This window comes from Scyliorhinus canicula, chromosome 19 (assembly GCF_902713615.1).
Source record: "Scyliorhinus canicula chromosome 19, sScyCan1.1, whole genome shotgun sequence".
NCBI lineage: Eukaryota > Metazoa > Chordata > Chondrichthyes > Carcharhiniformes > Scyliorhinidae > Scyliorhinus > Scyliorhinus canicula.
The window spans coordinates 58023771-58048425 of NC_052164.1; the positions used below are offsets into that span (position 1 = coordinate 58023771).

Below are 24655 nucleotides of genomic sequence, written 5' to 3' on the forward strand. Positions count from 1 at the left end.
TCTCACTATCTTATTTGAGAAACTATTTCTCAGGATGGGTTTCTGCAAATATCAAACATTGGTTTATTCCTTTTACACTAAGGTAGGGGCTGATTTAGCTCAGTTGGCTGGAAAGAAAAGAAAAGAAAAAAGAAAGATTATCCAGGGAGGGATTAGACAGCCATGGCTGACAAAGGAGGTCAGGAAATGTATCAAAGAAAATGTATCAAAGAAAAAGAGAGATCCTATAAAGTGGCCAAAAGCACCGGGAAATCAGAAGATTGGGAAGGCTACAAAAACAAACAGAGGTTAACAAAGAGACAAATAAGGAAGGAGAGGATCAAATATGAAGGCAGGCTAGCCAGTAATATAAGAAATGATAGTAAAAGTTTCTTTCAATACATAAGAAACAAACGTCAGGCCAAAGTAGACATTGGGCCAATTCAAACTGATTCTGGAAGGCTAGTGATGGGAGATGAGGAAATGGCTGGAGAACTTAATAAGTACTTTGCGTCTGTCTTCACAGTGGAAGACGTTAGTAATATCCCAAAAATTATAAAGGGTCAGGGGGCTGAGTTGAGTATGGTTGCCATTACAAAAGAGATGGTGCTAAAAAAGCTAAAAGGTCTTAAAATTGACAAATCTCCTGGCCCCGATGGGCTACATCCTAGAGTTCTGAGGGAGGTGGCTGAAGAAATAGCGGAAGCGTTGGTTGAGATCTTTCAAAAATCACTGGAGTCAGGGAAAGTCCCAGACGATTGGAAGATCGCTGTTGTAACCCCCTTGTTCAAGAAAGGATCAAGACAAAAGATGGAAAATTATAGGCCAATTAGCCTAACCTCGGTTGTTGGTAAAATTCTAGAATCGATCGTTAAGGATGAGATTTCTAATTTCTTGGAAGAGCAGGGTCGGATTAGAACAAGTCAACATGGATTTAGTAAGGGGAGGTCGTGCCTGACGAACCTGTTAGAATTCTTTGAGGAGGTGACAAGTAGGTTAGACCAGGGAAACCCAGTGGATGTGGTCTATCTGGATTTCCAAAAGGCCTTTGATAAGGTGCCACACAGGAGGCTGCTGAGTAAGGTGAGGGCCCATGGTGTTCGAGGTGAGCTACTGGCATGGGTTGAGGATTGGCTGTCTGACAGAAGGCAGAGAGTTGGGATAAAAGGTTCTTTTTCGGAATGGCAGCCGGTGACCAGCGGTGTCCCACAGGGTTCAGTGTTGGGGCCGCAGCTGTTCACCATATATATTAATGATCTGGATGAAGGGACTGGGGGCATTCTAGCGAAGTTTGCTGATGATACAAAGTTAGGTGGTCAGGCAGGTAGTGCTGAGGAAGTGGGGAGGCTGCAGAAGGATCTAGACAGTTTGGGAGAGTGGTGCAGGAAATGGCTGATGCATTTCAACGTGAGAAAATGTGAGGTCTTGCACTTTGGAAAAAAGAATCCAAGCATAGACTACTTTCTAAACGGTGAGAAAATTCATAATGCCAAAGTACAAAGGGATCTGGGAGTGCTAGTCGAGGATTCCCTAAAGGTAAACATGCAGGTTGAATCCGTGATTAAGAAAGCGAATGCTATGTTGTCATTTATCTTAAGAGGGTTGGAATATAAAAGCAGCGATGTGCTACTGAGCCTTTATAAGGCTCTGGTTAGGCCCCATTTGGAGTACTGTGTCCAGTTTTGGGCCCCACATCTCAGGAAGGACATACTGGCACTGGAGCGTGTCCAGCGGAGATTCACACGGATGATCCCTGGAATGGCGGGTCTAGCATATGAGGAACGGCTGGCGTTCCTGGGATTGTATTCATTGGAGTTCAGAAGGTTAAGGGGAGATCTAATAGAAACTTACAAGATAATACATGGCTTAGAAAGGATGGACGCAAAGAAACTGTTTCCGTTAGGCGAGGAGTCGAGGACCCGTGGGCACAGCCTTAGAATTAGAGGGGGTAAATTCAAAACAGAAATGCGGAGACATTTCTTCAGCCAGAGAGTGGTGGGCCTGTGGAATTCATTGCCGCAGAGTGCAGTGGAGGCCGGGACGCTAAATGGCTTCAAGGCAGAGATAGATAAATTCTTGATGTCGCGAGGAATTAAGGGCTATGGGGAGAATGCTGGGAGGTGGAGTTGAAATGCCCATCAGCCATGATTGAATGGCGGAGTGGACTCGATGGGCCGAATGGCCTTACTTCCACTCCTATGTCTTATGGTCTATGGTCTTATGATGCTGAGAGAGGCCAATTCCCGAAACGGCTGAGGTTATTCATGACGCCCTGCTTTCTCAACCTTGCCCCTCGCCTGAGATGTGGTGATCCTCAGGTTAAATTACCAGCAGTCAGCTCTCCCCCTCAAAGGGGAAAGCAGCCTATGGTCTTCTGGGATTATAGTGCCTTTACTTTACTGTACTTTTACTTGTCGCTCGGAAGAGAGGGTCACCGTCTGTGCGGAGTCTGCACGTCTTCCCTGTGTGTGCGTGGGTTTCCTCCGGGTGCTCCGGTTTCCTCCCACAGTCCAAAGATGTGCGGGTTAGGTGGATTGGCCATGCTAAATTGCCCGTAGTGTCCTAAAAAAGTAAGGTGGGGGGGGGGGGTTGTTGGGTTACGGGTATAGGGTGGATACGTGGGTTTGAGTAGGGTGATCATGGCTCGGCACAACATTGAAGTCCGAAGGGCCTGTTCTGTGCTGTACTGTTCTATGTTCTATGTTAAGACAGTCTGGTATCAGTGCTGTTTCAAATTCTGCAGGACAGGTTGGTATGAGTCCCCCTCCTCACAGAAGAGGGAGCTTGACTCTGCTTCTGATGGGAATGGGGCCGTGCCATTTGGCCCCCTCTCTATGCGAACATGCTGTGTTCCAGAGCTTTGTGGGTTCTTAACTGAAGACTTGTGCTACTCCCTGGAGCTGTACATTGGGATCAGATGATGCTGGAATCTGGTGAGCCTCACCAATTGTCCTCAAATTTGTCAATCCTTCTTTGCTGAAAGCTGTGGAATGAAGCGATTTGGACTGAATGGACATCTTCCTATAAACCCATGTTCGGGTTGTTTTAAGATGAAAAATTGATCAGGGAAACAAATAAGAAGTAGGATAAAGAGTTGACCATTCGGCCCTTCGAGCCTGCTGTTCTTTTTAGTAAGGTCGTGGTTTAATAATTGGCAAACTATCTTAATTTTCTTGGGACTGCCTCGATGGTTTAGAGAGTTTATCCAGTAAACAGGCCAGTAGCTTGGGTGAAGCCAGCTTGCTGGATTGTCAGTGTGTTGTTACAGTCAGCCTCAGAGTCTCTGGCTGGATGGGGTCTATCTACTAAGACTGCTGTTTGTACTTAGTATCCAGTAACCACTGCTGAAAGGGTGAGTGTCAGAATTGGGCTTTTTATAGGTCAAATATCCTCCCAGCACTGCCGGTACCTACCTCATGGTCCAACATCTTCCCATCTGTATTCAGGATGAGTTGGTGCATTGAGGTCAGAAAAGTGGAAAAAGGGATGATGATTGTTTTAGGTTGCGAGTAATCGATATTGTCATGACATGAGGTGATGCAGTGTTGCTGTTCTGATTGTGAGACCATTAAACCCTCTTACTGTACCAATTTCATTTCAGGCATCCTCCCCACAGCAGAATCAACATTCCACCGTGGATGTCAGCCAGCTGCACGATCCTCATGCTTTTGCACAGCACTCCGTTCAGGTCCAGCATGTACAAGTAGCAGATCAGTCCAGTGCCATGGCCCCCACTGGCTCCCAGGTAACACTGATTGGGATAGCGCACAACAGATTTACTGCAGGCCAAGTTAGGAATGTTGAGGCAAGAGAAGGATTTACGGTTCGACAATACACTCCACTCGAGCAAACTGGCACCAGACCTCATCCCTGGGAACGTCGATCATCTGAGAAGCTGAGTTTTATCTTCCATCTGACCACTTCCTCGTCTTATACCCATGATCAGTTAAACCTTGTGCCGAAGGTTTCAATTTGTTTCCTTGGCACATGCTCTCAAATTGTAAAATTTAACTTAATTTTTTGCTCCCTCTCTCCAGACCCTGAAGCAAAATGTCCACTGATGGTTCTGGACATGCTTTATGTGGTAAATGCTCACATGCCTTTTCCAGATGAACACAAGTGTCCCACTGTGATTCATAAACGCGAATGCCAATGTTGTCCATCTACACTAACCACTAGTGCCAACAGTGCACCCTTCATGCCAGGAGCAGGCCATTGTAACTTACATTTTCCAAAATAGTAGTGAATGCACTTCAAAAGTAGCGGTGTGTCTAGCAGAGGGAAAATATACCGTAAACGGCAAAACTCTTAGCAATATAGAAAGTCAGAGAGATCTGGGCGTGCAGTTTCACAAATCTTTGAAGGTGGCGATACAAGTAAACAAGGTCGTCAAGAAGGCATACAGAATGCTTGCCTTCATTGGACGGGGCAGCGAGTATAAAAACTGGCAAGTCATGCTACAGTTGTACAGAACCTTGGGAAGGACCCTTAGAACATTGCACACAATTCTGGTCGCCATATTACCAGAAGGATTTGGAGGCTATGGAGAGGGTGCAGAGGAGTGCTGAAGGTTTTGGAAAAGGTTGGTATCATGACCGGTACAGGCTTGGAGGGCCGAAGGGCCTGTTCCTGTGCTGTATTGATCTTGGTTCTTTGCTAAGGTGTTGGCTAAATACAAGTTCTATTTTCTTTACTTTACAGCTCCACTAGGAAATCATTGCAAGTATCTTGGATTTAATTTTGTTAGATTCAGCTTTATCCTTCGGTTGTCCCACGGGGTATTTATGAAATGCCTTTCCTGTGTTTGTGGCATTTGTCAGGCTGGATCATTAGTACAATTACTCATACATAGACATAATACCTCCACATTCTGAGTCTGCTCAGGGAGTGTGAAACGCCATATTCAAGGAGCTTTGTTTCAGTTTTGCAAAGCTTTACCCAGAATTGATGTGAAACATTGGCCAGGATTCTCCAATAATGGGGCTACGTCCCCACGCCCGCGAGAAAGTCCGGGGTGATTCTCCGTTTTTAAGGGGGCTTGCAGGGCCCCGGAGTGCTCCACGCAGCTCCTGCTGCCGATGCGGGGCCCTGCAATTGCGGCCACGTGCGACGTGGCGGGCCAGCGCCGAAGAAGTTGCCCCCCCAACCCAAGATCGCACGCGCCCACTGAACGGTGATACACGCTTGTAGGCCTGGCCGTCGTGGAGGCCCCCCAGCAGGACGGCCACTGCAGCCACGATTCTGAGCTGTCGCCGGTTGGAACCACATTTTTTTTTTTACATAGACATTTTATTGAGTATTTATGGTTTCATAACAATAACAGAAGAAACAGTGTACATACAAATATAAACATAGTACAAAAGCCATCTCCATCCCTCACAGGTCCTACCTTTTCTAACATCCTACTCTGAACTAAACTAAACCCCAACACCCAGAGACCGTCCTCATAGCTCCTCTTCCCATTTGTGCTTCAGCTCCTCGGTCTGCGTTTCCTCTAACCGCATGAGTACCTTATAAATGTCCAACACCCTCCCCTTCCTTCTCCCGCCCACATTTTGGAAACTACCCTATCCTATATACCCCTTGGTGGTAGGAGCGGGAAGGTTGAGACCTGCCTGCGTAGGAGGTCCCGCATCTGCAAGTACCTAAACTCGTTCCCTCCCATCAATTCAAATTTCTCCTCCAACTCCATCAGGCTCCCTCGCTAAACATAACCCCCATCCTCTCGATCTCTGCTCTCTGCCATCTCCGGAACCCTCCATTTAGCCTCCCTGGGGCAAACCGGTGATTATTGCAGATTAGAGACCAGACCGATGCTCCCACATGTCTCCTCCATTGCCCCCAGACTCTCAGGGCCGCTACCACCGGCGGGAATGGCAGTGATGCCGTTACCAACGCCTCCAAACTAGTGCCCTTCCAAGATGCCGCCTCTACTCGCTTCCACATCGACACACCCCCCCCCCAACCACCCACCTCCTAAGCATGGCTATATTCGCCATCCAGTCATAATTACTGAAGTTCGGGTGTGCCAGCCCGCCCTCCCCCGTTACCCGCCCATACAAAGCCAGAGATCACCTTGTTGACCGTTTAAAAAAGGACCGTGGAATAAAGATGGGGCGACACTCTAAACGGCAGCTCCTCCAATCCCCTTTGCCTGGATCGCAAACATCTCACTTTTACCCATGTTCAATTTGTAACCCGAGAATCTTCATAATTTCTTCCATCCTTTCCAGTAGGTCCGACATATATAAGAGCAGCTCATCTGCGTATAGCGAGTCTCTGTGTTCCACCGCCCCATCCAGCCCCTTGATGCTCTCAACGCAATTGCCAGCGGCTCTATGGCCAGTGCGAACAACAGGGGGAGAGGGAGCATCCCTGCCTCGTCCCCCGGTACAGCCTAAAATAGCCCGATGTCAAATAGCCCGAGTGTTTGTCCGAACACTCGCCACAGGTACCTGATACAGCAGCCTGACCCAGTCTGTGAAGCCCCGTCCAAATCCATACCGCCCCAGTACCTCCCACAAATAATCCCATTCCACCCGATCAACTGCCTTGTGAAAAAATGAAATGAGAAATGAAAATTGCTTATTGTCACGAGTAGGCTTCAATGAAGTTACTGTGAAAAGCCCCTAGTCGCCACATTCCGGCGCCTGTCCGGGGAGGCTGGTACGGGAATCGAACCGTGCTGCTGGCCTGCTTGGTCTGCTTTAAAAGCCAGCGATTTAGCTGAGTGAGCTAAACCAGCCCCTTGTGCATCCATTGCGACCAGTACCTCTACGTCCCTACCCTCTGGGGGCATAATTACATTCAGCAGCCTTCTTGCATTGGCCGCCAACTGCCTTCCCTTAACAAATCCCGTCTGTTCGTCCTGAATCCCGTCCAGAACGCAGTCTTCAATCCTTGAGGACAAGATCTTAGCCAACAGTTTCGAGTCTACATTTAGTAGCGAGATTGGTCTGTAGGACCCACATAACTCCGGGTCCTTATCCCCCTTCAGGATCAGTGAGATAGTGGCCTGTGACATTGTCGGGGGAAGCACCCCTCTCTCCCTTGTCTCATTAAATGTCCTCATCAGCAGTGACCCCAGTATCCCAGCGAACGTTTTGTAAAACTCCACTGGGTACCCGTCCGGTCTCGGGGCTTTACCCGACTGCATGGCCTTCAGCCCTTTTGCTATCTCTTCTAACCTGATCAGGGCCTCCAGCCCTTCTACCAACTCTTTGTCAACCTTCGGGAACCTCAGGCCCTAAGAATTGCCTCAGCCCTTCCGGCCCAGCCGGGGGTTCCGACTCGTACAGCCTGCTGTGAAATTCCTTAAACGCCTTATTGACCCCAGCTGAATCTCTGACCAGGTTCCCATCCATGTCCCTTACTTTCCCAATCTCCCTGGCTGCCTCCCTCTTTCTAAGCTGCTGCGCAAGCATTCTGCTGGCCTTTTCCCCATATTCATAAATCGCCCCCCTCGCCTTCCTCAGCTGCTCCACCACCTTCTCTGTAGTTAACAAGCCAAACTCCGTCTGTAGCCATTTTTCCCTTAGAAGCCCTGCCTCTGGGGCCTCCGCATAACTCCTGTCGACCTGTGATATTTCCTTTATCAGTCGGTCCGTCTCTGCTCTGTCTACCTTCTCCCTGTGGGCCCGTATCGAGATCAGCTCCCCTCCAACCACCGCCTTCAGCGCCTCCCAGACCCTTGCAGCTGAAACATCCCCCGTGTCGTTGACTTCCAGATAGTTCTGGTGGCACCCTGCCTGTCCTTGAGCTAGACCAGTCTAGCCCTGGGTTACTGACTGTTGAAGTCCCCGCCCATGGCCAGCTTATTCGAATCCTGGTCCAGACCTTCCCCATCCTCCATATGAACTCCACATCATCTCAATTTGGCGCATACATATCCACGAGTACCAACGGCAGCCCCTCCAACTTCCCACTGACCACGATGTACCGATCCCAACCACATCTGCAACTATTCTTCCCGCTTCGAGTGATGCTCGCTTGTTGATCAGGATCGCAACCCCTCTAGTGTTCGAGTCCAACCCCGAGTGGAAAACCTGCCCGACCCATCCCTTCCTTAATCTGACCTGGTCAATTACTCTAAGATGTGTCTCCTGCAACATCTGCCTTCAGTCCCCTCAAATGCGCAAACAAACGTGCCCTCTTACGTTCCATGTGATCAGCCTGGTTGGGGGGCTTTTGGCCCCCCAAACCGCCCTCCCGCCGATCAGCCATCACTGTTTTTGGGGCCATCCAGCACCCCCCCCCCCCCCCCCGCCGCTGCTTGGACACCCATGCAGACAAAAACAATCCCAACCCAATTGCCCAAAAGAAACACAAAGAAGATCTAGCATTCACACATCCACACAGCTCATCTGCAGGCTCCAAATTGATACAGAAGGCATTACAGATAATGTCCAACAACAAAAAAATTTTTAAACATGAACGCTGCAGCAAAGTTCAGTCCAAACACCTCAGTCCGCTACCAGACCTTTCCTTCTCGTGAAGTCTATTGCTTCCTCGGGCGACTCGAAGTAGAAATGTTGCTATTCGTGAGTGACCCAAAGAAGGTCTGGATACAGCAGTCCAAACTTAACCTTTTCCTTGAAACGGGTCGACTTTATCTGGTTGAACCCTGCTCTTCTACTGGCCACGTCCGCGCTCAGATCCTGATATATACGCAGGATGCTGTTCTCCCATTTACAGCTCCGTGCCTGCCTGGCCCACCGTAGGATACACTCCTTGTCCAGGTACCTGTGGATCTCACCACCATTGCTCTCGGGGCGTCACCTACACGTGGCTTCCCCGATAGCGCTTTGTGTGCCCTGTCCACCTCCAAGGGTCAGCTGAACGTCCCCTCCCCTAGTAACTTCTCAAACATACCCGCTATGTATGTCCCTGCGTCCGTTCCTTCAGATCCCTCCGGGAGACCACTATTCTCGGGTCTGCCGGTGGGACCTGTTCTCTAGATCCACCTGAAGCCTTTTCTGTTGGTCTCTCAACACCCCCACCTCCAGCTCCACTGCAGCTTGGTGTTCCTCCTGTTCAGTCAGTGCCTTCTCCACTTTCTGGATCCCCCGGTCTTGAGCATCCAGTCTGAGTTCCAGCCGCGCAATCGATTCCTTAATTGGGTCCAAGCATTCCTGTTTCTGCTTGGCAAAGCCCTCCTGCATGAACTGCACCTGCAACTGCACTTCTCCATGCACTGATGTAGGATTCCTCGTCACAGTTGCATCCAACAGCAATTTTCCAAATGAGATCCGACACAAAATCAGAGAAAAAGGTCCAAGCTTCCGACATTCGGGAGCCACCAAATGTGCAACCTACTCCTTCATAGCCGCCACCGGAAGTGTGATGAGGTTGGAACCATGTTAGAAACACGCCGGCGGGAACTCGGCCGGCCATCCGCGGAGGCCTCTTTTAGCGGCCCCCGACCAGCGCCGCGTCGACCACACGCACGCAACTGCCGGCGATTCTCCGGTTGCCGAAGAATCTCGGGAAGGCGTTGTGGGTCCGATGCCCCATTGTCCACCCCCGCGCCAAGCGTGATTTCAGCTCAGAGGCTCGGAGAATCCCGGCCATTGTCTTTAGGGCGCCCCAAAGGACTGGGGTAAATGTCACCGGGAAAATGTGTTGTTCTTCTTCAAATAGTGCTATGAAATCTTTTACGTCCTGAATAAGATTGTTTGAACATCTTGTATGAAAAATGGCACTTCTGACAGAGTAGCAATGAAGTGCCAGCCGAGATTAGAATCCATACAGTTCAGATGAAGGTCGTTCAGCTCTTCGAGTCTGCACCGACCCCATCAAGGCCCATTTCCCAGCCCTATCCTCATATCTCCACCTAACCTGCACATCTTTGGACTGTGGGAGGAAACCGGAGCTCCCGGAGGAAACCCATGCAGACGTGGGAGAATGTGCAACCTCCGCACAGACAGTCGCCCAAGGTCGGAATTGAACCCTAGTCCCTGGCACTGAGACAGCAATGCTAACCACAGTGCCGCCCATAAAGAATAAGATTAAGGCTTGAAGTTGAATCTTTCAGAGCCAGGTTATAGCCTGGTACCTGATGTGCAGTAATTAGAATGTCTTTACCAGAAACTCTTATCTAGATTTAGTCCGAGGCATTTCTTTTGGACATCTTGCCTCATGCAAACTTCGGTCTGCTGCCTGGTTCAGTGTGACTTGCCAGGCTCCATTTGTGTATTGGGGAAGCAAACTGACTGAGAAGACAAGAAAGTTATCTTGAAAGTGGATATTCTGCAGGCATTTTTCCATCTCCTCCTTCCCCGTAGTCTTTGAAGAATCTTGTGTTGTTGCGCTGTTCTTGCCTGTTAAAAAACCAGTGAAACCTCAGGAACTTGCCTCATGTAGAACCTGAGCACCCGGGGGACATTTCTGATGCACAGCATCACAATGTGATCATATTCCCCATTTGACTGTCTGCCCAGAAGTGTGCCCAGCAGTTGGCTCACTCCCGTAGTGGGAAGAAAGTGGGATGACTTTCAATGCAGGGCAATCTATACGTAAGGGAGCAGATAGGGGAGAATTGTACAAGAGAAGGGTCCGTGGGGCCCAACTGACAAAAACAGAGTAAATGCTTTCATGGCAACCTCACCCTGGCAGCAGCCATACTGTAAAATGCATGACTTTTAGGGGAGAAATATTGTTGCACGGACAGTTCTGACGGCATTTCTTTCAGTGTTGACTTTATGGTACAGTGTCTCCTCCGGTCTGTATCACCGAGCCAGCTGGGATGCAGTCATCCAACAGACAACAAATCAGACACTAATTAAGGAAGCATAAATGCTGCTTTAAATTTTGGAGAAATATTTGTTTATTAACTGATTTTCTCATGCTCTTTGGAATGTGTGTTTGATTGCAGACTGGAGGAGGTCAGCCACTGAGCCCTTCATCACAGCAGCAACAAGAACTCAGTCCTTCTCAGGTACAGGGTGGAACATCAACGCAAAATCAGGTCTTACAGCATCAGCCAACAACTGCTGTACAGCATACATACCTTCCCAGCACCTGGGGGACCTATCGCAACTACTGTAAGTGGCTGTCTTAGTTCAGACAAACACTGACCACGCAGACCCAGTCCTACTCCAGCTTCTCATTCTTCTGTGCTCGCCCCCCATCATTTCCTACAGATGAAACCAAAACATCACCTTTATGATCTGCTAAACTCAAAATTTGCATTGAGTTTGTCCGTTCAGAGTCCTTAAGTCAGCCAGAATTTCTTGGTTTGAACTAATTGTACACCATAGAACATAGAACAGTACAGCACAGAACAGGCCCTTCGGCCCTCGATGCTGTGCCAAACAATGATCACCCTACTCAAACCCACGTATCCACCCTATACCCGTAACCCAACAACCCCCCCCAACCTTACTTTTTTAGGACACTACGGGCAATTTAGCATGGCCAATCCACCTAACCCACACATCTTTGGACTGTGGGAGGAAACCGGAGAACCCGGAGGAAACCCACGCACACACGGGGAGGATGTGCAGACTCCGCACAGACAGTGACCCAGCCGGGAACCGAACCTGGGACCCTGGAGCTGTGAAGCATTTATGCTAACCACCATGCTACCGCAAACACTGACAGAAATTTGCAGAACTGTAATGAGGGAGGCTGGGCAGAATCAATATAAGTAGATTGGATTTTAGATCTGTTGTCCATGGGTCAAATGCTTCCAATGAGTCTGGGGAGTTAATAATGGATTTAATAATAAAGAAAGTGGCAGATGAATGGAATAGGTATTTTGCATCAGTCTTCACTACAGAAGACAAAGTAACATCCTAGAAATGAATGTAAACCTGGATTTGGGAGGGAGGAAAATATAAAGTTGCCCATCTTAGAAGGAGGAATAAAAAAAGAAGCAAATTATTTAAATGATGGGAGATTTCAGAGCGTTGAGATGCAGAGGGATCTGGGTGTCCTAGTGTTGGAACCGCTAATGGTTATATGCAGGTTCAGCAAGTAATTAGAAAACCTAATAGAATGTTATTGTTTATTGTGAGGGGAATTGAATACAAAAGTAGGGAGGTTATGCTTCAGTTGTACAGGGCATTGGTGAGACCACATCTGGAGTATTATGTACAGTATGGTCTCCTTATTTAAGGAAGGGTAGAAATGCAGAGGTATCTGGGTGTCCTAGTGCATGACCCTCTAATGGTTATATGCAGGTTCAGCAAGTAATTAGAAAAGCTAATAGAATGTTATTGTTTATTGTGAGGGGAATTGAATACAGTTCAGAGAAGCTTTACCAGATTAACACCTGGAGTTAGGTGTTATGAGGACAGGTTGGACAGCCTAGTCTTTGTATCAGCTGGAGTTTAGAAGAGAAAGAGGTGACTTAGTTGAAACACATGAGATCCTGAGGGTACTGACAGGGTGGATGTGGAAAGAATGTCTCCCCTTATGGGAAAATCGAGAACAGGAGCCACTGTTTAAAACTAAGTGACGACCCATTTAAGACAGAGATGAGGAAAACGCGTGGTTCAGATTGGAGCAGCAATTCGAAGCACTTAGGAGCATACAGGTGGCGGAAAGCATCATAGATAGGAGTTATAGAGATGTGATCACATTCAAGGTGCAGGCAGAGAGATGGGTGACCACCAGAAAGGGCAGGCAGTAGTGCAGGAATCCCCTGTGGTTGTCCCCCTCTCGAACAGGTATACTGCTTTAGATACTGTTGTGGGGAGTAGTCTATCGGGAAAATAGCAGCAGCCAGAGCAGTGGCACCACGGCTGGCTCTCATGTTCAGCAGCGAAGATCAAAGTGCAGAAGAACAATAGTCATAGGGGACTCTATCATCAGGAGCACAGATAGGCACTTCTGTGGACATGAAAGAAACTCCATGATGGTATGTTGCCTCCCTGGTGCCAGGGTCTAGGATGTCTCCGAACGGGTAGGGGGCATCCTGAAGTGGGAGGGCAAACAGGCAGAGGTCGTTGTACATATTGGTACTAACGACATAGGCAGGAAGGGGCATGTGGTCCTGCAGCAGGAGGGAGGGTTTCCGTTGTCTGGACAACTGGGAGCTCTTCCGGGGCAGGTGTGACCTGTATAAGAAGGACGGGTTGCATCTAAACTGGAGAGGCATAAATATCCTGGCTGTGAGGTTTGCTAGTGTCACATGGGAGGGTTTAAACTAGTATGGCAGGGGGGTAGGTACCGGAGCAGTGTGTCAAGGTGAAAAAGTTGAGGCAGAACTAGGGAATAGGGCCAGTATTGCTCTGAGGAAGAGCAGACAGGGAGATGTTGCTGAAAACAGCGGGACTGGTGGCCTGAAGTGCATATGTTTTAATGCAAGAAGTATTACGGGTAAGGCAGATGAACTTAGAGCTTGGATTAGTACTTGGAACTATGATGTTTTTGCAATTACAGAGACCTGGTTGAGGGAAGGACAGGATTGGCAGCTAAACATTCCAGGATTTAGATGTTTCAGGCAGGATAGAGGGGGATGTAAAAGGGGTAGAGGAGTTGCGTGACTGGTTAGGGAGAATATCACAGCTGTACTGCGGGAGGACACCTCAGAGGGCAGTGAGGCTATATGGGTAGAGATCAGGAATAAGAAGGGTGCCGTCGCAATGTTGGGGTTTACTACAGGCCACCCAACAGCCATGGGAGATGGAGGAGCAGATAGGTAGACAGATTTTGGAAAGGAGTAAAATCAACAGGGTTGTTGTGATTGAAGACTTTAACTTCCCCAATATAGACTGGGACTCACTTAGTGCTGGGGGCTTGGACGGGGCAGAGTTTGTAAGGAACATCCAGAAGGGCTTCTTAAAACAATATGTAGACAGTCCAACTAGGGAAGGGGCTGTACTGGACCTGGTATTGGGGAATGAGCCCGGCCAGGTGGTCGAAGTTTCAGTAGGGGAGCATTTCGGGAACAGTGACCACAATTCAGTAAGTTTTAAAGTGCTGGTGGACAAGGATAAGAGTGGTCCCAGGGTGAATGTGCTAAATTGGGGGAAGGCTAATTATAACAATATTAGGCAGGAACTGAAGAACCTAGATTGGGGTTGGATGTTTGAAGGTAAATCAACATCTGTCATGTGGGAGGCTTTCAAATGTCAGTTGAAAGGAATTCAGGACCGGCATGTTCCTGTGCGGAAGAAGGATAAATATGGCAAATATAGGGAACGTTGGATAACGAAAGATATTGTAGGCCTCGTCAAAAAGAAAAAGGAGGCATTTGTCAGGGCTAGAAGGCTGGGAACAGATGAAGCCCGTGTGGAATATAAGGAAAGTAGGAAGTAACTTAAGCAAGGAGTCAGGAGGGCTAAAAGGGGTCACGAAAAGTCATTGGCAAATAGCGTTAATGAAAATCCCAAGGCTTTTTACACTTACATAAAAAGTAAGAGGGTAACCAGAGAAAGGGTTGGCCCATTGAAGGACGGGGGAGGGAATCTATGTGTGGAGCCAGAGGAAATGGGCGAGGTACTAAATGAATACTTTGCATCAGTATTCACCAAAGAGAAGGAATTGGTGGATGTTGAGTCTGGAGAAGTGTGTGTAGATAGCCTGGGTCACATTGAGATCCAAAAAGGTGAGGTGTTGGGCGTCTTGAAAAATATTACGGTAGATAAGTCCCCAGGGCCTGTTGGGATCTACCCCAGAATACTCAAGGAGGCTAGAGAGGAAATTGCTGAGGCCTTGATAGAAATCTTTGGGTCCTCACTGTCCTCAGGTAATGTCCCAGAGGACTGGAAAGTAGCCAATTTTGTTCCTTTGTATAAGAAGGGTAGCAAGGATAATCCAGGGAGCTACAGGCCGGTGAGCCTTATGTCAGTGGTCGGGAAATTACTGGAGAGAATTCTTCGAGACAGGATCTACTCCCATTTGGAAGCAAATGGACGTATTAGTGAGAGGCAGCATGGTTTTGTAAAGGGAAGGTCGTGTCTCACTACCTTGATCGAATTATTTGAGGAGGTCACAAAGATGATTGATGCAGGTAGGGCAGTGGATGTTGTCTGTATGGACTTCAGTAAGGATTTTGACATGGTCCCTCATGGTAGACTGGTACAAAAGGTGAAGTCACACGGGATCGGGGTGAGCTGTCAAGATGGATAGAGAACTGGCTAGGTCATAGAAGTTAGAGAGTAGCAATGAAAGGGTGCGTTTCTGTTTGGAGGGCTGTGACTAGTGGTGTTCCGCAGGGATCAGTGCTGGGACCTTTGCTGTTCGTAGTATATATAAATGATTTGGAGGAAAATGTAACTGGTCTGATTAGTAAGTTTGCAGACAACACAAAGGTAGGTGGAATTGCGGATTGCGATGAGGACTGTCAGAGGATACAGCAGGATTTAGGTCGTTTGGAGACTTGGGCGGAGAGATGGCAGATGGACTTTAATCCGGACAAATGTGAGGAAGGTACATTTTGGAAGGTAGAGAATATACACTGAATGGTCGAACCCTCAAGAGTATTGACAGTCAGAGAGATCTAAATGTACACATCCACAGGTCACTGAAAGGGGCAACACAGGTGGAGAAGGTAATCAAGAAGGCCTGTGGCATGCTTGCCTTCATTGGCCAGGGCATTGAGTATAAAAATTTGCAATTCATGTTGCAGCTGTATAGACCCTTAGTTAGGCCACGCTTGGAGTATGGTGTTCAATTCTGATTGCCACACTACCAGAAGGATGTGGAGGCTTTAGAGAGGGTGCAGAAGAGATTTACCAGGATGTTGCCTGGTATGGAGGGCATTAGCTATGATGAGAGGTTGAATAAACTCGGTTTGTTCTCACTGGAACGACAGAGGTTGAGGGGCGACCTGATAGAGGTCTACAAAATTATATGGGGCACAGAGATAGTGGATAGTCAGAGGTTTTTTCCCAGGGTAGAGGGGTCAATTACTAGGGGGCAAAGGTTTAAGGTACGAGGGGCTAGGTTTAGAGGAGATGTACGAGGCAAGTTTTTTACACAGAGGGTAGTGGGTGCATGGAATTTGCTACCGGAGGAGATGGTGGAAGCAGGGACGATAGTGACGTTTAAGGGGTATCTTGACAAATATATGAATAGGATGGGAATAGAGGGATATGGACTCCAGAAGTGCAGAAGCGTTCAGTTTAGACGGGCAGCATGGTCGGCACAGGCTTGGAGGGCCAAAGGGACTGTTCTGTGCTGTACTTTTCTTTGTTCTTTGTTCTGTCTCTCAGAGGATCGTTAGTATTAATTTAAAACGGCCCTGATTTCTCCCCGCACCCATCCAAAAACAGAAAGGTTTTTTTGTTCTTCCCTTTGTCGGTGGTGGCGTATTTTCCCCAACCCCTTGGTCATGGAGTGATTCAATCCTCCATTAATACCCCCACAGTTAACTCCAGATAAGGTAAAGTCAAATGCAGCGAGGGCGTATTGCTACGTAACCCCCGGTACATTCACACAATAAGAAGAGGGATAAGGGAAAGAAAGAGGTGCAGGGCAAAGACCACAGACAAAATAAGTATTATTGGTTCACGTGAGTCCAGCATCAAAGGTCCAGTGGTGTATTCCTTCAGAGAGTTGAGGAGGATGAAGCTGACATAGGATAATGCTCTTTTCCAGTAGCATTGACTTCCACGATGGCAGAAGCACAGAGAAAGCAATTAGTTTTGTAACAACACTGGTACAGAGATTCAGATGTTCCAGTAGAAACCGTGTCGATGAGGACGAGACAATTTAAACCTGAACGGAACTCTGGTTCTGCTGTTATTTGGTTGATGGGAGGTGACAGACTTTAACTTCACAAGGCAACATTACAGGTTCTCGCAGCTTGGTGAGGTCTGGGAGGGGTCATGTTACTTAACTCCCACTCCTTCCCTTTCATTTAGACAAAGGATATATTTTCCTGGTCTGGATTCTTGAGGTGGTTCATGTTTCATCCATAAATAAAGTTACCAGAGTTTTCAGGGTTCTTTGTCCTTGCAGATGGATTGCCTCAGTTGGCCAAGGTTGTGCCGTAGACATGTAAAGGGGCCTTTGTGCATTTCCTTGAAATGTTATTTCTGCAGTCACAGGGGCATTTGTGTTGTTTAAGAGATAACAAGGTTGTTGTGATTTTCTGAAGGCTGAAAATTTTGTGCGAGTTGCAACCACTCATGGTTTGAGTCAGTGGAAAGCCTTTGCCAATTTTATAAAGTATCCATGAAGATATTTTATTTCATGTCTTTGTGACATGACACTACCATTATAAAGGTTTTGAAGGATGTTAGTGATGAAAAGTGCCTAACATGGGTCCACATTCGATGACAGCACAGGCAGCCATTGACCTAGTCAGTTGCGTACACATTTTTTTGCTTAACAATTATCCATAGTATGGCCTTTTTTCTAGCAAGGCTGAGAGATATGCACCCTCTTTACCCTTCTGACAGCAACTGCTTCTATTAGATCTTCCTAACGCTTGCCATATCAACTCACTGTCCTGATCTTATGTCCACATATCCATCCTCGGCCTACTGCAGTGTTCCAGTGAAGCCCAGCGCAAACTGGAGGAACTGCACCCCATCTTCCGATTAGGCACTTCACAGCCTTCTGAACTCAACATTGAGCTCAACAACTTCAGACTGTGAACTCTGTCCTCCACCTTCACCCCATTTTTATTTCTATCGATTTGTTTCTCTTTTGATCTGTTTTTCCCTCCCCATTGTTCCCCTTTCCCCACTTCACTTGGGCCAACTGTTGCTCGTTGCCCTTTAACACACTGCTCATCTTTGTTCTGCCAATCACACATTCTTATCTCTTTGTTTGCCATTATCAGCACCCTTCGTCGCCTTAATCACCTCCATTTACATTCCTTTAGTCTTCTGTCCACAACATCTTTGTCTCTCTCCACCTATTGCTGGCCCCGTTCCAGCCCCACTGCTCCACACACACACACACACACACCACCCCCCCCCCCCCCTCCCCAACGATAGTATAAATCTGAACCCATTTCCAGTTCTCTCCAGCTTTGACAAAGAGTCATCCAAACTCAAAGTTAGCTCCCTTTTCTCTCCACAGATGCTGTCAGATTTGCTTCTAGCAGAGCTGTGAGAATTGCCTTCTCTCTCAAACTGCAATCAAATTAGCTGAACTAAAAGCTTCTCTACCTTCCAAGACCTCAGTTGCTAAGCATCCTCTGTTGGTTTATTTACCCGTCACAATGTAGCTCTCTATAAGCACAATAGAATCACTGTTGGAATGGAAATTAACTCCCACATATACAAAGACCTTTGTCTAGCGTGAATCTAACTATAAGTTTTACCCTTCCAGGCATAGAAACATTAAATCCACTGAAAGCCACACCATATTTATACAAATATAAATCCCTTGAAACTACCATCATTTTCCTAACAGCAATAACCATTTGTAGTCATTGAGACTCGAAATCATAAAATCAAAGAATGGTTTTAACTGAGAAGGAGGTTATTCAACCCATTGTCTCCATGCTGGCCCTCTGCAAGAGCAGCTAGCTCATCCTGTTGCACTGTCCTTTCCCTGTAGCCCTGCAATTGTTTTCTCTTCAGATAATCATCAAACCCTTTTGAAAGTCACAGTTGAATCTATCTCCTCCACAATTTCAGACAGTACATTCCATACCCAGCGTTTTAAAAAATTCTTCATTTCGCTATTGATTCTTTTGCCATTCACCAAATTTGGGAGCTTTTCTCTATATCTAACCCTGTGGTTTATCATTTCTGGGAGTGTTTGATGGGGACAGTGTAGAGGGAGCTTGACACTGTATCTAACCCCGTGCTGTTCCTGTCCTGGGAATGTTTGATGGGGACAGTGTAGAGGGACCTTGACACTGTATCTAATTCCATGCTGTATCTGCCGTAGGAAAGTTTGATGGTGACCATGTAGAGGGAACTTTACTCTGTATCTAACCCCATGCTGTACCTGTCCTGGAAGTGTTTGATGGGGACAGTGAAGAGGGAGTTTAACTCTATACCTAAACCAATGCTGTACCTGCCATAGGAAACTTTGATAGCGACAATGTTAGGGAGCTTTACTCTGTATTTAACTGAAAACTGTCCCTGTGCTGGGAGTGTTTGATGGGGACAGTGCAGACGGAACTTGAATCTATATCTAACCGTTTGCTCTACCTGTCCTGGAGTGTTTGATGGGGACAGTGTAGAGGGAGCTTGACTCTGCATCTAACTCCGTGCACCTGCCGTAGTAAAATTTGATAGCGACAATGTTAGGGAGCTTTACTCTGTATCTCACCCCATGCTCTATCTGTCCTGGGAGTGTTTGATGGGAACAGTGTAGAGGGAGCTTTACTCTGTATCTAACCCCATGCTCTACCTGTCCTGGAGTGTTTGATGGGGACAGTGTAGAGGGAGCTTGACTCTGTACACCTAACCCTCTGCTGTACCTATCCTGGGCGTGTTTGATGGGGACAGTGTAGGGGGAGCTTGACGCCGTATCTAGCCCCATGCTGCACCTGCCGTAGGAAAGTTTAATGGCGACAATGTTAGAGAGCTGTATTTACTGAAAGTTAATGATGGGGATGTTCAGTGATTCTTTGGCCCGGTATTCCCTTCCTGCGACGCTTGAGTAGGCATTCATCTCCCAGCTCCAGAAAAGGACAAGGATCCTGTGGATTATGGGTCATACCGTCCTATTTCACTGCTTAACGCAGACGCTAAGCTGTTAGCTAAGGTTCTAGCATTGAGCTTGGAACTCTATCTTCCGCAAGCAATTGGAGAGGACAAGACGGGATTTGTCAAGGGTTGGGGTGCACAAGATGGGATTTGTCAAGTGTTGAAGACTGTCGTCCACTGTGTGTCGACTGCTGAATGTGATTCTTACGCCAGCGGCAGGGCCAGAGCTAATTGTGCCATTCGGTGCAGAAAAGGCATCTGATTGGGTCACTGCCAGACCTGCTGCGATTTTTCAACATTTTCTCTTTTGGTTTCTGCGCCCTCAGTTTTCTCTCCTCGTGTCTGCGTGAGTTTCCCACGGGTCCTGAGGGACGAGCTGTTGGGTGAATTGGGCATTCTGGGTTCTCCCTCTGTGTGCCAGAACAGGCGTCGGAATGTGGCGATGAGGGACTCTTCACAGTAACTTAATTGCAGTGTTAATGTGAGCCTACTTGTGACAATAAAGATTATTATTATTATATAATTCTCAACTATTTGATTCCAAACCAAAGATCCTACTTGGAACCTATGCAAAATATTCTGTAATAATTGCAAACAATACAGTAATGGACACTAACACACAAACTAGCAACAGATATTATTATCTGTTGAGCTGAAGAAAAGCAAAAACATGTTTTAAAAAGACTTGTGTTAAAGAAACATTTAAAATTATGAAGGGAATAGATAGGATAGATGCGGGCAGGTTGTTTCCACTGGCGGGTGAAAGCAGAACTAAGGGTTATAGCCTCAAGATAAGGGGAAGTAGATTTAGGACTGAGTTTAGGAGGAACTTCTTCACCCAAAGGGTTGTGAATCTATGGAATTCCTTGCCCAGTGAAGCAGTTGAGGCTCCTTCATTACATGTTTTTAAGGTAAAGATAGATAGTTTTTTGAAGAAAAAAGGGATTAAGGGTTATGGTGCTTGGGCCGGAAAGTGGAGCTGAGTCCACAATAGATCAGCCATGATCTCATTGAATGGCGGAGCAGGCTCGAGGAGCCAGATGGCCTACTCTACTCCTGTTCTTATGTTTACATAGTGACTTTCACAACCTCAGGGTATTCTACAGTGCTTTACAGCCAGTGAGACACCTTTTAAACTCTGTCACTGTTGAGAATGGAAAAAAAACAATGCTGATATGAAATTTTGACAGATTTTTTCACACTGAAGTAAATATTGCCAGTATTTGTCGAGCTCAGAAAGCTTGTATACCAAACGAGAAAAGGTTTTGAAACAGAACAACTTTCCAAACTCCTATGTAGTGCATGAATTTGAGCAGCAAGCCCCCACAAAATCCAATATGATAATGAGCAGATAAGCTGCTTTTCGGAATGTTGGTTGAGGGATAAATACTGGCGAGGATTCTCGGTGTACCTCTCGCATACTGCTTTGAAAGAGTGCCATCTCATGTCCACTGGAGTGGTCAGGCAGAGATTTGCTTTAACATCTCATCTGAACAATGACTCCTCTGACAATGCAACACTCCCTCCGTTGTACACTGGGAAGTGTCAGCTTTAGATTTTTGTGCTGATGTCCTGGAGTCCTTGGAGGTGCTAGTGAGACCCATTGAGCCACAGCTGATTGGATGACAAGAATGAGCCTGGAGTTCTCTCTCCTGATTGCTCCCGACAGCACAGTAGCAGTGGGCAACACGGTAGCACAGTGGTTAGCACAGTTGCCTCACTGCTCCAGGGACCCAGGTTCGATTCCGGACTTGGGTCACTGTCTGTGCGGAGTTGGCACGTTCTCCCCATGTCTGCGTGGGTTTCCGCCGGGTGCTCTGGTTTCCTCCCACAGTCCAAAGATGTGCAGGTTAGGTGGATTGGCCATGCTAAATTGCCCTTACTGTCCAATTAGGTTAGGTTGGGTTATGGGGATAGGGTGGAGACGTGGTCTTAAGTAGGGTGCTCTTTCCAAGGGCCGTGCAGACTCGATGGGCCTCTTTCTACACTGTAAATTCTATGATTCTATGTACCTGTGCTGGGAGTGTTTGATAGATACAGTGTGAGGGAGCTTGAAACAATACCTAAACCGCTGCTGTGTCTGTCCTGGGAGTGTTTGATGGGGACAGTCTAGATGGAGCTTGACGCTGTATTTAACTCCATGCTGTACCTGCTGTAGGAAACTTTGATAGCGACAATGTTAGGGAGCTTTCCTCTGTATCTAACCCCAAGCTATACCTGTCCTGGGAGTGTTTGATGGGGACAGTATAGACTGAACTTGACTCTATAACTAACTCTGCTATATCTGTCCTGGAGACAGTGCAGTGGGAGCTTTACTGTATATCTAACACTGTGCTGTACATGTCCCAGGTGTTTTTCATAGTGTAGAGAGAGCTTTACACTGTATCTAACTCCACGTCGTATCTGTCCTCAGAGCATTTAATGGGGAAAATGTAGCAGGAGCTTTATTCTGTGGGATTTCCATAGAATCCCTAAAGTGCAGAAGGAGGCCATTCAGACCATTAATTCTGCAGGGTGGCTACCTAGGCTCTATCCCCATAATCCCACCTAACCTTTGGACACGAAGGGACAATTTGGGATGGCCAATCCATCTAACTTGTCGGAGGAAACCGAAGCACCCGGAGGAAATCCACGCAGACACGGGGAGAAAGTGCAAACTCCACACAGTCACCCAAGATCGGAATCAAACCCAGGTCTCTGACACTGTGAGGCAGCAGTGCTAACCACTGTGCTGCCCTGGGCATGGGAGGACTTCAACATTGGCTGCCTGAAATTAGAAGTATTGATTCACAACACTGAAAAAATTCACATGGATTTAGGGAGTGAAAATATCAGCGTACTTTGTAATGCACCTTTGCTCTTTTAACAAGTTGCATGATGTCGCCTCCTAAATAATTACCATCTTTGCATGATATGATTAGTTTGTTCAATATATCAGTCAGCCACAGAATGTACTTTTGCGCAGGTTTTTTGCTCCTGCACTGTTACCTCAAGTCCCCCAAGAATCTAACTTGCCTCTCCTATTTCTCAAAGGAGAAGTCCTGTGCCTCAGCAAAATCATTTGAAAAAAATCATGTTCCAGCTCTCCCTCACCATCGTATCTCAAACATAGCTCAGCTGTCATTGACTGATTTGTCTCACATCTATTCATGGATGAGTAGAAATTTTCCAATGCACGACAAACATCATTGCCCCGGCACCAATTCCATCCCTTACCTTGGCCACTGGCTGAAACTAAACCAAATAAGTCGCGACTTTGCTGTCTCATTAGATCTCAAGATGAGTCTCCAATACCAAGGGTGGGATCGTCGGTCTCTCTCATGGCAACTCCTCTCTCTCTCTCTCTCTCTCTCTCTCTCTCTCTCTCTCTCTCTCTCTCTCTCTCCTCTCCTCCTCCTCCTCCTCCTCTCCTCCTCCTCTTCTCTCCCCCCCCCCCCCCCCCCCCCCCCCCCCCCCCCCCCCCCCCCCCCGTGGGAAAGCAATACGAAAGGTCATAGACTGGTGGGACCAGAATATCCCACCTGGGGAGCTAATACTGTTTGGTAAATCTTAATGAATTCTTTGTAATCTTCAGCAGTTTAACTGTATGTAATTATTAACTACAAGAACTGTGTACATATATACAGTAAACGGTAAATAATTCAAGCTAGGAGCTGTTTGCCGGTGCACACTGCCCCCAACTGGCCCCTAGGTGTGGGTTGTTTTACATCAGTGTGTGGGCAGTACTGGCATCAGTCCCAAGTTAACCCTACACATGCCAGTCACCCTTGTAGTACAAAGACTGCATTTCCCCTCCTGTAATATCACCTGACTAATGTGCTGTTGAAGCCCTTGTCTGCCTCTTCGTTACCTCCAGAACAAACTATTGAAACTATCTCTTAGTCTGTGTCCCATCTTCCATTCTGCATAAACTTAGCTCACCAGAACACTGCTGCCCATGTCCTAACACTCCCCTAAACCTCGCAACTATCACCCTGCTGCTTGGTAGTCTCCACCAGCTCCCAGCTAATGTAATCTCTATTTAAAAAATTTGTTTTCAAATCATTTTATGACCTTAGCACTCCTGTCTCTGTATCTGTCCAAGCCCGACACCAGCACTTCTCCAGTTCTGAAATCTTGTGCACCCGACTCTCTTCATCACACCATTGGGGTTGTCATATTTTCAGATGTCTCGGCCCTAAACTCTGCAATTTCTTTACACCCCTGCATTTCTCATTCCACATTTAAAACCTACCTCTTGGTCATCTCTCCACGTAGCCTCTTATCAGCCTAGTGTCAAATTCTGTTTGGTAACACTTATGGGATGTGCCTACACTCATTTTACTGCACTAAAGGTGCAGAATATTGACGTTTCTGAGGTTGTTATTGACTGTACCTCTGGTCCGTTCTGTGTATTCTGAGTCGCGTGCTGTTTCAGGCTGTGGTTGAAGTCTTCCCGATTTTCTCTTTGTTGCAGCCTCTGAAATTCAGATGATGACCATTCCTCAGACTCAGTATGTTATCGCAGAGGCTCCTGTAGCCACAGTAAACAGCGGCCAGGTGAAAGCAGTGACGCAGGTAAGCTTAATTTATGGCCATGGACTACATCGTCAGAAAGTTACAGACCAGTGTAGAGATGACCTGTTTCACCTTAGAGTTGTGAACAGGACATTCCTTTTTAAAATAAATTGCTAATGATAGAGTTGTTGGGAATGCAAACTGTGAGGAGGACACAAAGTAGCAGCAAAGCGGCACAGGCAGGTTATGTGAGTGGGCAGCAAGATGGCAGATGGTGTAAAATGTGTGGAAAAGTGAAGTTTTTCACTTTGGTTGTGAGAATAAAGAAGCAGAACATTTTTTAAGAAGTGTAAATTGTACATGTTGATGCTCAGAAGGACTTTGATGTGTTCATACATAGAACACCAAGCAGATACATCAAATAATTGGGAAGGCAAAGGCATGTTGCCATTTCTTGGACTGAAATAGAAGAACAAACAAGTCTTACTTCAATTATAGGAGCTGTGATGAGATGGCACCTGGGGTACTGGGCACAGTTTTGGTCTCCAGATTTAAAGAATAATATACTTGCATTGGAAGTGGTAAAGCAAAAGTTCACTCAATTGGTCCCT

At 47.0% G+C, this 24655-nt stretch overlaps 1 protein-coding gene across 6 annotated transcripts in view; it reads left to right on the top strand.

Annotated features, from left to right (window-relative positions):
- The window catches only part of prdm10 (PR domain containing 10), a 317111-nt gene that overhangs the window by 286237 nt on the left and 6219 nt on the right, over positions 1–24655 (top strand). For all 6 annotated transcript variants that reach the window (XM_038778556.1, XM_038778562.1, XM_038778560.1 and 3 more), the window contains 3 exons: positions 3581–3724; positions 10853–11021; positions 24004–24104. In XM_038778556.1, the coding sequence (XP_038634484.1) occupies positions 3581–3724; positions 10853–11021; positions 24004–24104 (414 nt within the window). The remainder of the gene's footprint in view (positions 1–3580; positions 3725–10852; positions 11022–24003; positions 24105–24655) is intronic.